The sequence below is a fragment of the Salvelinus fontinalis genome, chromosome 31, assembly GCF_029448725.1.
Source record: "Salvelinus fontinalis isolate EN_2023a chromosome 31, ASM2944872v1, whole genome shotgun sequence".
Classification (NCBI taxonomy): domain Eukaryota; kingdom Metazoa; phylum Chordata; class Actinopteri; order Salmoniformes; family Salmonidae; genus Salvelinus; species Salvelinus fontinalis.
The window spans coordinates 17054709-17072162 of NC_074695.1; the positions used below are offsets into that span (position 1 = coordinate 17054709).

Below are 17454 nucleotides of genomic sequence, written 5' to 3' on the forward strand. Positions count from 1 at the left end.
TGGGTTAAATGTGGTAGACACATTTCAGTTGAACTGACTAGGTATCCCCCTTTCCCTTGTTCTGCATGCTGTCTTAACATTGGGACCTCCATCTTTTCAGAGGTAAAGATGCATTCTATTTGTTTTTCATTTTGATATAGGGTGTGTATACCAATAAATGTATGCTGCTGGTACTATAATATTGGAAAGGATTATACCACTGATTTAAGTACTTTGGGGTCAATCCTGGTATTTCATGAGCTTTGAGGAACAAATGGTTGTCAATAGAACCTAATATCATATTCCTGTCCATATTTTGGTCTGTCATGGGAATTAGTTTTATCAAACATCCTGTTCATACTGTATACACCTTCAATATTTCAAAAACCATGTTAAACCAATCTTTTCCAGAATAGTTTGTAGGTGATCGTTTTAATTTGAGTCAATGTCACTTAAAATTGGTTCTGAAGTTAAAGTAGGCTAAATCTAAGTTATATTTTTTATAAAACAAATGCTAAGATCCAAGATTATATTTCAAATGCATTTTATTTTCCTTTACAAGAAAAAAAAAGCAGAGAAAGAAATGGGGAAATCTGTATTGAAAGAGATGCAACCTCTGCCGTCGTCAAAAAAAAAGTTGTCATAAACTTTCACATGCCACAAACTTCTTTTGTTAATATTCCCTAAAAGCGCTGCTGTAACAAACATTTTTAAAAAGGTTAGGTAAAAAACATTTTTTTGCAATCTTTATTTAAATCATAAGATATTCAAGAAATTATTTAGGCTGAAATCCAGTGAGTGGCAAAATGTCTCATGGTCTTTCCTTGAAATATAAACATACCAAGAAAAAAATAGCAATCACTGCCTCATACAACTTTTAGAGAATTACTCCATTAATTTACTATTGAGAGTGCAATTCATTCTCAGGTACGGAAGTACGGGGTTCACTTTGAATATTTAGTCATGACATACAGGCCGAGTAGCAGTTTTCACAAGATATACAAACACATTCACTTCTATAGGGAAGATAAAAATAAAACACCAATCATATTTAATAACTAATATCTGTCAAGGAAGATTTTCCATTTAATTTTAAATCCAATGATGACCAAGGTATAGATAGGTTTTGGTAAAACGACAAGCAGTAGCATAAATAAAAACTAAATGCACCGTTGTACTCCTTTAACACAGGAAGTGATTTCTCATGTAATAACAACTTTCCATAATGGATCAACTTTCTCGACCCCGTGGCTTCTCGTCCAAGTCATTGGAGAAGACCAGCCGTGTCCACATACCTATTTTAAGAAACTGACATCTTATAGCAAAAAACGCTAATAGAAAAACAGGTAAATGCAAAAACACTGGTTCATATACATAGATATTACATAGTTCGCTATTTATATATATATACACACAGCTTAATCTCTCATAAAATGATATCCAGTGGTAGATTTTTTAAATCAACTTTATTTCTCTACAATTTTAGATTTTTATTGATTAAAAAGGGGTTGATAGTTTGTTGCCCCCTATAGTATATAATATACAGTTTGTACACTTTTGCATTTTTCTTACGTGAGGTCAAGGTAGAGGAGTACAAGTAGAAGGGAGACGTCGTCATGGAGACTTCAGAACCCCCACACACTTTCTTTAAAGATTTATTTACTTTCATAAAAAAAGAAAAATGCCCTTTTTTTTTTTAAACAAGTCTTCCCCTGCCATTTCTTCAAGCCTCCAGTATAGAACACCGTACTACCACTAGAAAACCACAATACAGGGACCTTTATAAATACACCTAGCTGTGGTGTGGTTAGACAGGCAGGGCCAGGCAGAGAAAGACCCACTACAGTAAAGTTTACAACAGTCCACTACATGATAAAGAGAGGAAGAGGCTAGATTCATGATTGATGTCATTCGAGAAAAGAAAAGATCAAAATGCAGATGGGATTTGAAGGACTAAAAGGTGAAAAACAAATGGGATAGTAGTCTTGCATCATTACCAGCAAGCTTTCTGCTTAATGTGTGACTTAAAGGCATTAAGCAGCAAGTGTACATTACATTTCCTTCACTCATTAGTTGGACTTGATCGTCTTGCCAAAGACTTGTTCAATTAGCGGTGTGATCCTGCTTCACTTTACATACTGAAGCTGTGTAAGCAACAATCATTCACACATATCGCTCCCTCTCAGTCCTCAGCAACACATGGGTGACTGTTATTGTGTCAATTCCCACACGCAGAGAATGGAAAAACAATAAAAGTCGATACATATTATCAGGAGTCATTTAAAGACACCTGTTAAGCTTGTGATTGATATTAATGCGATGGCTTAACCAATAAACGATCATATAATTCCTTCTGTCTGTATACATCATTAATTAATAATAGGATTGTTGGCTCATTATTGTAAAATGATCATCAGCATAGAACAGAGAACAAACCTGCTGTTAGTTAAAGTTTCCCTGCTTGTCCGAGAAGGCTATATACTATTAGCCTAATGAAAACAACATTCTCTCCCCCCTCCACAAGTAGCAGTTAACAGTATTTATACAAAGTAAGCAGTCACTTCCCACTAGATTAATGAGGTAGACTGAGGGTCCAACTAACCCACCTTTAAACTCCTTTAGTCAGTCAGAACAATAATAAAACACCTGTCTTTCTGTCTGGTGCCTCTGGAGCCACAGGTCAACTTTTATAGTATCTGACATCTTTCTCTTCTGCCTCTCAACGATACATAGTTCTTCTCTACTCAGAGGCACTGTCTTCAGGATTGTCTAGCTAGCCAATAATATCCACGTTGGGAAGTCAATCTTCACCAATGACGATGGGAACTTGTATTTTCCTTGGGGGTAGGAAGGGGGGTGTGCAGAAGGAGGATAGGTCTGCCTTTAAAAACAAAATGCATTAGTTATTTCTTAGTACTTAAAATGTCTTCTTTCTTCAAAGCTCAAGGTAAGGTCTGCCCTAAGAGTATTGATATCACATAGAATCTGAACATTTGGTAGATGTGGAGAGGATTGTATTCCATCCATAGTTACTGAAGGGGGAGCAGTAGGTAGAGGAAAGAGTTGCTTTTGGCAGAGGACACAGTTCATCCACAAAAAGACTGTTCCATCATTCGGTTGGATGTCAATAGAGGTGGTTTGTTTGCTTTTATATCCATAATGCTCTTCAAACCTTTGGCTACAGGTGTGAATGCAAACGTCTGAGTATTTTATTGTTTTGGAGGTCAGTTTCCCTCCTCGTTCGACAGCTTATGAGCAGCTTACGAACAGCTTATGAACTGGGTAATAGTAGTAGTAGTAATATTCTAAAGGCTTTGGCGCAGTAGTGTTCTGGCACCCGGGAGAAAGGAGGAACTCTCTCATTCCATCCATATTTTTTTCCTCTCCATTTCTCCCAGTTAGTTTAGTTCATCCACTTTCGGCAATTCCAGGCTCCGCAGTGGCAAGGGATCTTGTGCTGATCGTCCTCAAAGTCAAACTGATAGTCGTACGTCAGCTAAGAGAAGAAACAGAGAAGGTCAATGACAACACTCTGCTGTAACATGTATTCATAAAACCTGGTTTAGTTGTCCAAACATGCTTTACAGTAACACAATCAAGACCCCCTAAAGAGCCAGTTAAGATTTAAACGACTTTAAATCAGTAAAGGAAACTGTATATTATGTACACAGTGGTACAAAAACTATAAATGGACATGCAGATAGTGCCCAGGGCTCTGTGTCTCACCTCTTCTCCCTTGGGAATCCTGCGACTGGAGATGATGATGATCTTGTCCTCTTTGTCAAACGTCACCACCTCGGCAACACAGTTGGGCGCACAGGAGTGGTTGACATAGCTGAAGAGGAAAACAGAGAGTGAGACAGGGACAAACAAGCATCATATGAAAGAGAAAATAGACCCAACACTTACCGAGCAGGGCCACCGGTCAGAGTGGCATCGATCACATGCTCGTTGTTGGTGCGGAACATGTAGATCCCACGGTTCTAGAAGAAAAGAAGCAGGAAGAGAGGTCATATAAACGTTTCCGATCCACTGATACCTTATGGACAAAAATATTACAACCTTTGTCTTTTCACCCTCTTATTACGTTTGTGTGTAAAATCAATAAACAATTGATCACAGCTAACAGGGATCCAAATATACTAAGAAAACAAAGACTATTGTCTGCTACTACTAGTCGACTACTACCCAGACTTCTACTACTAGTCAACTACCACCCAGACTTCTACTACTAGTCAACTACCCCCTAGACTTCTACTACTAGTCAACTACCCCCTAGACTTCTACTACTAGTCAACTACCCCCTAGACTTCTACTACTAGTCAACTACCCCCTAGACTTCTACTACTAGTCAACTACCCCCTAGACTTCTACTACTAGTCAACTACCCCCTAGACTTCTACTACTAGTCAACTACCCCCTAGACTTCTACTACTAGTCAACTACCCCCTAGACTTCTACTACTAGTCAACTACCCCCTAGACTTCTACTACTAGTCAACTACCCCCTAGACTTCTACTACTAGTCAACTACCCCCTAGACTTCTACTACTAGTCAACTACCCCCTAGACTTCTACTACTAGTCAACTACCCCCTAGACTTCTACTACTAGTCAACTACCCCCTAGACTTCTACTACTAGTCAACTACCCCCTAGACTTCTACTACTAGTCAACTACCCCCTAGACTTCTACTACTAGTCAACTACCCCCTAGACTTCTACTACTAGTCAACTACCCCCTAGACTTCTACTACTAGTCAACTACCCCCTAGACTTCTACTACTAGTCAACTACCCCCTAGACTTCTACTACTAGTCAACTACCCCCTAGACTTCTACTACTAGTCAACTACCCCCTAGACTTCTACTACTAGTCAACTACCCCCTAGACTTCTACTACTAGTCAACTACCCCCTAGACTTCTACTACTAGTCAACTACCCCCTAGACTTCTACTACTAGTCAACTACCCCCTAGACTTCTACTACTAGTCAACTACCCCCTAGACTTCTACTACTAGTCAACTACCCCCTAGACTTCTACTACTAGTCAACTACCCCCTAGACTTCTACTACTAGTCAACTACCCCCTAGACTTCTACTACTAGTCAACTACCCCCTAGACTTCTACTACTAGTCAACTACCCCCTAGACTTCTACTACTAGTCAACTACCCCCAGACTTCTACTACTAGTCAACTACCCCCTAGACTTCTACTACTAGTCAACTACCCCCTAGACTTCTACTACTAGTCAACTACCCCCTAGACTTCTACTACTAGTCAACTACCACCTAGACTTCTACTACTAGTCAACTACCACCTAGACTTCTACTACTAGTCAACTACCACCTAGACTTCTACTACTAGTCAACTACCACCTAGACTTCTACTACTAGTCAACTACCACCTAGACTTCTACTACTAGTCAACTACCACCTAGACTTCTACTACTAGTCAACTACCACCTAGACTTCTACTACTAGTCAACTACCACCTAGACTTCTACTACTAGTCAACTACCCCCAGACTTCTACTACTAGTCAACTACCCCCTAGACTTCTACTACTAGTCAACTACCACCTAGACTTCTACTACTAGTCAACTACCCCCAGACTTCTACTACTAGTCAACTACCCCCAGACTTCTACTACTAGTCAACTACCACCTAGACTTCTACTACTAGTCAACTACCACCTAGACTTCTACTACTAGTCAACTACCTAGACTGCTACTAGTCAACTACCTAGACTGCTACTAGTCAACTACCTAGACTACTACTAGTCACCTACCTAGACTACTACTAGTCACCTACCTAGACTACTACTAGTCAACTACCTAGACTACTACTAGTCAACTACCTAGACTTCTACTAGTCAACTACCTAGACTACTATTCAAGAGCCACCCACCTGTTCCTCATAGATCTTCTCGCGGCGGTTGGCCACCTCGTTGCGGATGATGGTTCCTATATACTCGATGACCATGGTGTGTTTGTCCAGGTCCTTGGCAGCGTACAGCCCCAGGCCCTGGATTTGGGACCGGGCCAGATAGACATTGTTCTTCCACTCTGTCTTCAGACGCCGGTACTGGGAGGACTTGGAGTGGACAAACTGCTTGCTGTAGGGGGTGTTGATCTCGCCAGTGAAGGTGCTCTGGTAGGCCTTGGACATGGACGTACTGTTCAGGGTGTGAGGCCTAAGAGAGAGAGACACAGAACTAGATCAGAGTCAGTCTGCACAGTCATCATGTCAATCATTCAGTTTAGACTTGTTAGTTTACTACTAGTTTCACTGCTCAGTATGACAACATTTGATGAAACACATTATGAGGGGGTGTGGTATATGGCCAATATACCACGGCTAAGGGCTGTTCTTAGGCACGACACAACGCGGGGTATATACCACAAACCCCCAAGGTGCCTTATTGCTATTATAAACTGGTTACCAACGTACAGTGCATTCAGAAAGTATTCAGACCCTTTAACTTTTTCCACATTTTGTTACGTTACAGGCTCATTCTAAAATGGATTAACATGCATCTCCTCTCGTCAATCTAAAACACAATACCCCAAAATGACAAAGCAAAAACTGTTTTTTAGGAATTTTTCCAAATGTATTACAGATGAAAAACTGACATATCACATAAGTATTCAGACCATTTACTCAGTACTTTGTTGAATCACCTTTGGCAGTGATTACAGCCTGGAGTCTTCTTGGGTATGACACTACAAGCTTGGCACATTTGTATTTGGGGAGGTTCTCCCATTCTTCTCTGCAGATCCTCTCAAGCTCTGTCAGGTTGGATGGGGAGCGTTGCTGCACAGCTATTTTCAGGTCTCTCCAGAGATGTTCGATTGGGTTCAAGTCCAGGCTCTGGCTGGGCCACTCAAGGACATTGAGACTTGTCCCGGAGCCACTCCTGCGTTGTCTTAGCTGTGTGCTTAGGGTCATTGTCCTGTTGGACAGGACACCCCAGTCCTGAGCGCTCTGGAGCAGGTTTTTTTCAACGATCTCTCTGTACTTTGCATTCATCTTTCCCTCGATCCTGACTAGTCTCCCAGTCCCTGCCGCTGAAAAACATCCCCACAGCATGATGCTGCCACCACGCTTCACCATAGGGATGGTGCCAGGTTTCCTCCAGACGTGACACTTGGCATTCAAGCCAAGAGTTCAATCTTGGTTTCATCAGACCAAAGAATTTTGTTTCTCATGGTCTGAGAGTCCTTTAGGTGCCTTTTGTCAAACTCCAAGCGGGCTGTCATGTGTCTTTTACTGAGTAGTGGCTTCCGTCTGGCCACTCTACCATAAAGGCCTGATTGATTGCTCCACAGAGGAGCTCTGTCAGAGTGACCATCGGGGTTTTGGTCACCTACCTGATCTAGGAAGGGTCTATGTGGTTCCAAACGTCTTCCATTTAAGAATAATGGAGCCCACTGTATTCTTGGGGACCTTCAATACTGCAGAAATGTTTTGGTACCCTTCCCCAGATCTTTTCCTTGACACAATCCTGTCTCAGAGCGCTAAAGACAATTCCTTCAACGTCATGGCTTGGTTTTTGCTCTGACATGCACTGTCAACTGTGGGACCTTATATAGACAGGTGTGTTCCTTTCCAAATCATGTCCAATCAATTGAATTTACCACAGGTAGACTCCAGTCAAGCAATAGAAACATCAAGGATGATCAATGGAAACAGGATGCACCTGAGCTCAATTTCGAGTCTCATAGCAAAGGGTCTGAATACTTATGTAAATAAGGTACCCTTATTTTTAATAAATTTGCAAAAAAAACATTTCGCTTTGTCATTATGGGGTATTGTGTGTGAACTGATGATAATTTTTGATCCATTTTAGAATAAGGCTGTAGCGTAACAAAATGGGGGAAAGGGGAAGAGGTCTAAATACTTGCTGAATGCACTGTAATTAGAACAGTAAAAATACATGTTTTGTCCTACCCGCGGTATAAGGTCTGATATACCACGGCTTTCGGCCAATCAGCATTCAGGGCGACCCAGTTGATAATAAAACTATTACTATAGATCTATTTGGAATACTATATTGCAGTCTTATCTCTTGCAGTGCAAGAGGATCTTGATCATACATGCAGTTTCTCTCTAAAGTACAATAAAAGTATCTGTGGAGGACTATACTGCATTCTTACCTCTTGCAGTGTGTGAGGATCTTGGGTTCGGAGCGGGCGCAGCCAGTGGGGTTGATCATGAGGGGCAGCTCCATCAGAGGGTGGCGACCATAACGGAACACATAGTTCTGGCAGTTCTCTACTCCAGGCAACTGATAATGTAACACACAGGATGTTAGTGAAGTTAACAATGAAATAACATTGTCTATCTCTCAAATGAAACCTTATTTCCTCTACAGTTAACCAGAGTCATGGTGACTCTGGTCGAAAGGACTCAAAGTAGGGCACTGTATGGCTTAATAGGGTGACATTGGAGACACAAACATTGATATTATGGAAACAAATGAGAGCAGAGGGGGAAAACAAAACGGCGATGCCGATGCTGCTTTCCCAAAGGACTTCTTACCGACTCAGTGATGCGCAGCACGGCGTGGACAGTGAGGCCGTACATCTCCTCTGCCTTCACGTGATCAGTAAACAGTTTCAGCATGGCAGACTCTTCTCTCAGCTTAGCTACAGACTGAACCACTCTGTCCCAGATACCTAGAGGGAACACAGGACATGGATACAGACCAGATTAGTAAATAGCAGAGATGGAGTCAATTCCATTTAAATTACAGAAATGTCTGGGATTGCAATTCAATTCTGAATTAACGGTTATTTAGACATATTAACATGAACTGTTGTCAGTTCTGTGACTACACATTTCAACACAGAGGGGCAGCCAGAGCAGGGTGTGGGGACAGACTTTGAGAATGTACCTTCTGGGCTGGTGTCGCGGTAGTGCAGGTCCTCCTGTCCATGCTCCAGCACCCGTACCTCGAACAGCGGCCTTCCCTCCGTCTCGCTGATACGACAACGATACCGACACCGGCGGTTAGGCACCCGCGTGCTCCAGTAGATCCTGGTAGCCTCAAAGCCCACAGGGAAGATGGCGGTCGGGGAGTGGAAGGCTTGCATCTGAGATGGCAGCAGCTGACCTACGGCGTGGAAGATGAGGCCCCCAACGCGGAACAGGTGGATGCGGTCGCCGCGTTGTAAGATACTGGCGATCTGCTTGACCTCGTCTCTCTCGATGTAGACCCGGCGGAACACGGCAAAACCCGTCAGCTCCTCCTCGCTGGGTCCTTTCAGTTTGTGTTGGGTGCACAGCATGGTCTTGTCCCTGAAGAACATGCAACGGGCCCGGATGCCGCAGGTGAAGTGGTAGACGTTGGGGCAGCGCAGGCGGTTGCAGCTGTTGGTGGCGCCCGTCTTCTGGCAGCAGGCACAGCGGGTGCGGAGACCGCGCCTCAACGCCATTTCTACGTTCATCAGCGCGCCTCCCTGCGTCTCGTACACCTCCGTGCTCCACAGGGCGCAGTTGAGATGAACCCACAGGTCCACATCGATGTTGAGGAGCCTGGCGGGGCCGTCCGTGGCGCCATCGCCCTCCTCGTGGCAGAAGCAGCACTTGCGTTTGTCCCGAGGCAGCTTGTCAGGCCTCAGGGTGATGCGGAGACGCTCCATGAGCTCTGAGACCCCGCGGCTGCTCTCCTTCTTGGAGCCTCCTTTACGGATGGTGATGACGATCTGGAGACGCTTCCAGCGGAGGCCCTTCCACTTTTTCACCTTGGGCCGGACCACCATCTCCTCAGGGTCGGGAGAGAGGGGCCTGCTGCGGTGTTTGACCTTGGGGGAGATCACCTCCAGGCTAGGGGTTGGGGAGGTGGGGATGTCCTGGGGCTGGGGGGCTGGCTGGTCAGCAGGCTTGGCATCATAGTCTGCCTCAGCACTAGCATCAGGAGGAGGAAGGATGGCCTCAGCATCAGGCTCCATTTTGATCTGAACAGTGGTGGTGGAAGGCTCTGTTTTGACCTGAATGGTGGTGGTGGCAGGCTCTGTTTTGACCTGAATGGTGGTCTGAGCATGGCTGGAGGGAGCTTGAGCGGGAGATGCTGACTGAGAGGGATAAGCTGGCTGGGTGGTGGAGGGGGAGGCTGGCTGGGTGGTGGAGGGGGAGGCTGGCTGGGTGGTGGAGGGGGAAGCTGGCTGGGTTGGAGGCTCAGTCTCAGGCTCACTAGTAAGAGCAGGGGCAGGAGGTGGAGGAGAAGGAGAGGAGGGCGGAGAGTCTTCAACAGGGATGACGGGAAGGTGGCGTACATCCAGGTCAGACACGTTAGTTGTATAACAGTGCTGAACCGGTTTGTCCTCCTGCTCCGGCAACTCCTGAGAGAGAAATGAAAGTGTTTAGGGATCATCTCCAGGTCACTGACAAAAAGAAAGCCATGTGCAAAGGTCTCCAGCTAACCTGACTAATAGTAATTGATTGGATTTCCAGTGGCTTTTTTCCTATTTTGTTGCCTTACAACGTGGATTTTGTATCATTTGATTTACACAACATGCCTACCACTTTGAAGGCAAAATATTTTTTTTATTGTGAAAACAAAAAAGACAAAAAAAATGAAAACTTGAGAGTACATAGCTATTCACCCTCCCAAAGTCAATACTTTGTAGAGCCACCTTTTGCAGCAATTACAGCTGCAAGTCTCTTGGAGTATGTCTCTCTCTATAAGCTTGGCACATCTTTCCACTGCGATTTTTGCCCATTCCTCAAGGCAAAACTTCTCCAGCTCCTTCAAGTTGGATGGGTTCCGCTGGTGTACAGCAATATTTAAGTCATAGCACAGATTCTCAATTGGATTGAGGTCTGGGCGTTGACCAGGCCATTCCAAGAAATTGAAATGTTTCCCCTTAAACCACTCGAGTGTTGCTTTACCAGTATGCTTAGGGTCATTGTCCTGCTAGAAGGTGAACCGCCGTCCCAGTCTCAAATCTCTGGAAGACTGAAACAGGTTTCCCTCAAGAACTTCCCTGTATTTAGCACCATCAATCATTCCTTCAATTCTGACCAGTTTCCCAGTCCCTGCCGATGAAAAACATCCCCAGAGCATGATGCTGCCAACAGGTTGCTTCACTGTGGGGATGGTGTTCTCGGGGTGATGAGGTGTTGGGTTTGAGCCAGACATAGCATTTTCCTTGATGGCCAAAAAGCTCAATTTTAGTCTCATCTGACCAGAGTACCTTCTTCCATATGTTTGGGGAGCCTCCCACATGCCTTTTGTCCAACACCAAACGTGTTTGCCTATTTTTTCTTTAACAATGGCTTTTTTCTGGCCACTCTTCCGTAAAGCCCAGCTCTGTGGAGTGTACGGCTTAAAGTGGTCCTATGGACAGATACTCCAATCTCTGCTGTGGAGCTTTGCAGCTCCTTCAGGGTTATCTTTGGTCTCTTTGTTGCCTCTCTGATTAATGCCCTCCTTGCCTGGTCCGTGAGTTTTGGTGGGCGGCCCTCTCTTGGCAGGTTTGTTGTGGTGCCATATTCTTTCCATGTTTTAAATAATGGATTTAACGGTGGTCTGTGGGATGTTCAGTTTCTGATATTTTTTTATAACCAAACCCTGATCTGTACTTCTCCACAACTTTGTTCCTGACCTGTTTGGAGAGCTACTTGGTCTTCATGGTGCCGCTTGCTTGGTGGTGTTGCAGACTCTGGGGCCTTTCAGAACAGGTGTATATATACACTGAGATCATATGACACTTAAATGAAGTCCACCTGTGTGTAATCTAACTAATTATGTGACTTCTGAAGGTAACTGGTTGCACCAGATCTTATTAAGTAATTTTTTTAATTTCACTTCACCAATTTGGACTATTTGTGTATGTCCATCACATGAAATCCAAATAAAAATCCCTTTAAAATTACAGGTTGTAATGCAACAAAATAGGAAAAACCACCAAAGGTGGTGAATACTTTTGCAAGGCACTGTATATAGCTATTTCCAGATGCTCAAAGGATTTGACATAATAAGGGATTAAGGGTCATTTTTTGAATGTTAAGTATAGACAAGCACAGATTTATATGAGCATACTATTAAAAACTTGAGCTAAAATAATGATAATTATAAACTGGGTGGTTCAAGCCCTGAATGCTGATTGGCTGACAGCAGTGGTATATCAGACCATATACCACAGGTATGACAACACATTTTTACTGTTCTAATTATGTTGGTAACCAGTTTATAATAGCAATAAGGCCAGCCCTTAGCCGTGGTATATTGGCCATATACCACACCCCCTCTGGCCTTGTTGTTTAAATATAGCTACATCATAAATATACAGGTTATATCATAGGGAGACTGTACAGGGATGTGATCAGGATAAGGATGTTAGCGTAGGGATAGGTCTGCAGACTAAGTTGTCCTGAGTCTGCACAACACTGCCAGGACCTAGAATCAATGGAGACACGTTTTTTAATTCTATATCTCTTGACACATTCATGAAAATAGTCATGGCCTCTAAATCTTGAAGTTGCATACTGGACCCAATTCCAAATAAACTACTGAAAGAGCTGCTTCCTGTGCTTGGCCCTCCTACGTTGAACATAGCAAACGGCTCCCAATCCACCAGATGTGTACCAAACTCACTAAAAGAGGCAATAATACATTTCTCTTGAAAAAGCCAAACCTTGACCCAGAAAATGTAAAAACACTAAAATCGGCCTATATCATATCTCCCATTCCTCTCAAACATTTTTGAAAAAGCTGTTGCGCAGTAACTCACTGCCTTCCTGAAGATATGTATAAGAAACGCTTCAACAGTCTGGTTTTAGACTCCATCATAGCACTGAGACTGCATTCGTGAAGGTGGTAAATTACCTTTTAATGGCGTCAGACCAAGGCTCTGCATCTGTCCTCGTGCACCTAGACCTTAGAGCTGTTTTTGACACCATCAATCACCACAATCTTTTGGAGAGATTGGAAACCCTAATTGGTATACACGGACAAGTTCTTGCCTGGTTTAGATCTGATCAGTCGGGAAAGATATCAGTTCGTCTCTCTGGATGGTATGTCCTCTGACAAATCAATTGTAAATGTCGGTGTTCCTCAAGGTTCCGTTTTAGGACCACTATTGTTTTCACTATATATTTTACCTCTTGGTGATGTCATTCAGAAACATAATGTTAACTTTCACTGCTATGTGGACGATACACAGCTGTACATTTTGATGAAACTCAGTGAAGCCCCAAAATTGCCTTCCGTGGAAGTCTGTGTTTCCTAGACATAAGGAAGTGGATGGCGGTAAAAGTTTTACTTTTAAACTCGGACAATTTAAACTGACTCTATTACGAGGGCTGAGTCACTGGCTTACTAGTGCTCTTCCATGCCGTCCCTAGGAGGGGTGTGTCACTGACGTGATCTTCCTGTCCGGGTTGGAGCCCCCTTGGGCTCGTGCGTTGGTGATCTTCGTGGGCTTTACTCAACCTTGTCTCAGTGTAGTAGGTTGGTGGTCTGTTGATATCCCTTTAGTGGTGAGGGGGCTGTGCTTTGGTAAAGTGGGTGCGGTTATATCCTGCCTGGTTGGCCCTGTCCGGGGATATCAGATGGGGCCACAGTGTCTCCCGACCCCTCCTGTCTCAGCCTCCAGTATTTATGCTGCAATAGTTCATGTGTCAGGGGGCAAGGGTCAGTCTGTTATATCTGATGTAATTATCCTATCTTATCTGGTGTCCTGTGTGAATTTAAGTATGCTCCCTCTAATTCTCTCTCTCCCTCTCCTCCCGGAGGACCTGAGCCCTAGGACCATGCCTCAGGACTACCTGGTCTGATGACTCCTTGCTGTCCCCAGTCCGTCTGGTCGTGCTGCTGCTCCAGTTTCAACTGTTCTGCCTGCGGCTATAGAACCCTGACCTATTCACCGGATGTGCTACCTGTCCCAGGCCAACTGTTTTCTAATCTCTCTACCGCACCTGCTGTCTCGAACTCTGAATACTCGGCTATGAAAAACCAACTGACATTTAACTCCTGAGGTGCTGACCTGTTGCCCCCTCTACAACCACTGTGATAATTATTATTTGACCCTGCTGGTCATCTATGAACATTTGAACATCTTGGCCATGTTCTGTTATCTCCACCCAGCACAGCCAGAAGAGGACTGGCCACTCCTCAGAGCCTGGTTCCTCTCTAGGTTTCTTCCTAGGTTCCTGCCTTTCTAGGGAGTTTTCCCTAGCCACCGCTCTTCTACATCTACATTGCTTGCTGTTTGGGGTTTTAGGCTGGGTTTCTGTATAACACTGTATAGCTTTATAAATACATGTGATTGATTGATTGATTCTCTTATAATGGAGAATAAATATAAAAAAAGTAGGCCTTTCTGAATAAATCAGGAAATATCACATTCCTGAAATAAATAGAATGCAGTGGGACGTACCTGTTTGATGAGTGAGAGGATGTCCACCTGTTTCTTCAGAGTGCAGCCTGGCAGAGAAATATCAAACTGTCTCAGCCACTCTGCATTCTGGCTGGGTGAACTACCTTCTATACCACCAGTCTTCACACACAGGGCACCTGAGGGGAGACTTCACTGTTACCATGATTGGTTTTATCAATAAATGTATGACAATTTTAGGTTCTGTTTCTGCAATACATTTATCTAGCTAACCCTGTTCTCAAAAGTAAGACGGAGTAAATTCAACCTGGAGAAACTTTAAAAACTCAGGCACAGATCTAGGATCAGCTTATCCTCCTCGCTAAACCTTAGGTTTCTGGTTAGATCAGTATTTAGTAGGTAACAACATTGTATCTACATTCTATTTGGGACTTTCTAAGTGTGAAGATAAATATAATACAAGTCAGCTGGAGGTCCAGTACCTGGTTGTACGGGTTCTTTCCCTGGTCCTGAGGCTCCTGCCCTGCCTGGGCTGGGAGAGAAAGCTACCTCATAGGAACCAGGCATCCGTATGTGCAGCAGCTGAGCCACCACCACCATCACATGGTTCAGATTCTAGAGAAATATATGTCAACCAATCAATCAATATCGTGGTTGTCTTCAATAAGACACAGTTCATGGTTCAGTTCAGACAGGAGATAGCCTGGTCCCACATCGGTTTGTGTCATATTGCCCAACATGACGCAACAATTACCATAGGAGTTGGTAAGACAGCACAAACTGATCTGGGACCAGTCTAGATAGGAGAGGGGTTGAAGTGAAAATGAGAGTTGGTGGGAAAGGGGTGTAAGGATGGAAGGGGGTTAGCTCGGTACCTTGGCTGCAGCGGAGGACAGTGATAAGGTCACAGCAACCTCGTTGCTCTTGGCTTTGTCCCAGGGGTTGGTTGTAGACACCGCCTTGCCATCAGCTGCTTCAAACAGCTTGTTCTCTGGAAACACTGGACAAGGACAGAAAAATGGTGACGTAGACTGGCAAGACAGAGGGAATTCATAAGTTATTTCAGAAGTGATAGTCCAAATATTAGTTTTTTATGTACATTTTAAAGTATTTTAGTTATTGAGCAATGCTCTTAGATGCTCAAGAACCACTTACAATAAGTGCATTTTCAACAAGTATATTTTTATGCCTGTATAGTGGTCCTACCAGGGATGGCAGTGCGGGGGATGAGTGGTATGGTAGGGGAGATGGTTCTCTCCGTCTCCTCCTCTTTGGGTTCTCGGAAGCGAGGGAAGCGTAGCGCCTCGTCACCTAAGTCACACTCAGGAGAGGACGCTGGGACGATACTATCTGGGTCGCTGTCCTCGTCACTTTCCATCCTGAAAGATGCAGGTCATGTCTGAGATTAACCTCATACTAAATAACTACTCATTATTATTAGAGTACTTCTTTAGTATTGAGAGCAAAATTGATGCTCTCCATCCTGTAAAATACAGTTGGTCAGTCTGAAGGCCACACTGGGTAATATAATGGGAGGTAATATACATGGCAGAGAAGTAGAGGAGGATGGTCGTCCTCAAAATATTGAGGAAAAGTTTAAAACAGTAACAGCAATGTGACCCCAATAAAAGCATGTCATCCCATTGGCTTAGGCTATTTAAAAAGTTATTTTTCTCAAATGTATTTTCACCCATCCTCCAAAACGCTTTAAATCACTAACATACAGTAGATACAGTACATGTCACGCAGAGACGCAGGATTCAGACAGGCTCCGTATCATACCTGATGTCCTCGTTCTGGTTGTGAGGTGGGGTGGGGAGCGCTGCTAAAATATCCACACTCTTCGCCTCCTCAGTCACAGAATCTACAGACAAATTATAGAGATACAACTGTTAACATACTGTTCAGCTGCTCATCAAGTCGGACTGCACTCTACAAAATCCTTACGTTGTTCCCATCCGGCTCAAAGGACCACGAAATTGCTGAGGGTTTTAGATTACACAATTCACTACCTAAATTTTGGGGTGGCTGTACAAAACCCTACAGACGTTCAGAAGGGAGACTAAGTGTGATTTTATTTTTAATAAAAATAAAAGCCTCTTCTTACCCATAGTGTCCTCTGTGTTCTCTGTTTCCTGTTCCTCAGTCAGCTCCTCCACAGCTGTAGCCCCGTTGAGCAATTTGTGCTGCACCGAGGGGGGTGGTGTGGGGGGCAGGGAAGACGGGGGTGTCGGTGGATTACTAAGGTTACTCTGTTAGGATATAGGGTTAGCCAAGGTTACACAGTTGACAGTGGGATAATTGAGAGCAATAAAAGTGCATGAAGTCATATGCACATCTTCTTAAACTTAGTTGCTGGGCGAGTGAATATATACTGAACAAAAATAGAAACGCAACATGTAAAGTGTAAGTCCCATGTTTTATGAGCTGAAATACAGGATCCCAGAAATGTGTCATATTTCTCTCAAATTTGGTGCACAAATTTGTTTACATCCCCGTTAGTGAGCATTTCTCCTTTGCCAAGATAATCCATGCACCTGAGAGCTGTGGCATATGAAGAAGCTGATTAAACAGCATGATCATTCCACAGGTGCACCTTGTGCTGGGGGACCCTAACAGGCCACACTAAAATCTGCAGTTGTGTCACACAACACAATGCCAAAGATGTCTTAAGTTGAGGGAGCATGCAATTGGCATGCAGACTGCAGGAATGTCCACCAGAGCTGTTGCCAGAGAATTGAATGTTCATTTCTCTGCCATAAGCCACCTCCAACATCATTTTAGAGAATTTGGCAGTACATCCAACAGGCCTCACAATCGCAGACCACGCGTAACCACGCTAGCCCAGGACCTCCACATCCAGCTTCTTCACCTGCAGGATGGTCTGAGACCAGCCTCCAAGGACAGCTGATGAAACTGAGGAGTATTTCTGTCTGTAATAAAGCCCTTTTGTGGGGAAAAACTCATTCTGATTGGCTGGGCCTAGCTCCCCAGTGGTAGGGCCCTCCCAGGCCCAGCCATGTGCTCTGCCCCTGCCAAGTCATGTGAAATCCATTGATTAAGGTCTAATGAATTTATTTAAATTGACTGATTTCCTTTTATAAAATGTAACTCAGTAAAATCGTTGAAATTGC

General features: G+C 43.9%; 1 protein-coding gene across 7 annotated transcripts in view; it reads right to left on the reverse strand.

Annotated features, from left to right (window-relative positions):
• Positions 1-506: 506 nt before the first annotated feature.
• Positions 507-17454, reverse strand: part of LOC129829672 (histone-lysine N-methyltransferase 2D-like) — a 51290-nt gene continuing 34342 nt past the window's right edge. For 4 of the 7 annotated variants that reach the window (XM_055891525.1, XM_055891526.1, XM_055891523.1 and 1 more), the window contains exons 37-49: positions 16428-16572; positions 16103-16184; positions 15527-15699; positions 15196-15320; positions 14803-14935; positions 14363-14499; positions 8875-10321; positions 8520-8656; positions 8135-8265; positions 5886-6192; positions 3889-3962; positions 3706-3814; positions 507-3475 (exon numbers count right to left, since the gene is read on the reverse strand). In XM_055891525.1, the coding sequence (XP_055747500.1) occupies positions 3383-3475; positions 3706-3814; positions 3889-3962; positions 5886-6192; positions 8135-8265; positions 8520-8656; positions 8875-10321; positions 14363-14499; positions 14803-14935; positions 15196-15320; positions 15527-15699; positions 16103-16184; positions 16428-16572 (3093 nt within the window). In that variant the 3' untranslated portion in view covers positions 507-3382. The remainder of the gene's footprint in view (positions 3476-3705; positions 3815-3888; positions 3963-5885; positions 6193-8134; positions 8266-8519; positions 8657-8874; positions 10322-14362; positions 14500-14802; positions 14936-15195; positions 15321-15526; positions 15700-16102; positions 16185-16427; positions 16573-17454) is intronic. The other 3 variants (XM_055891528.1, XM_055891524.1, XM_055891527.1) reach the window with 2 other exon arrangements.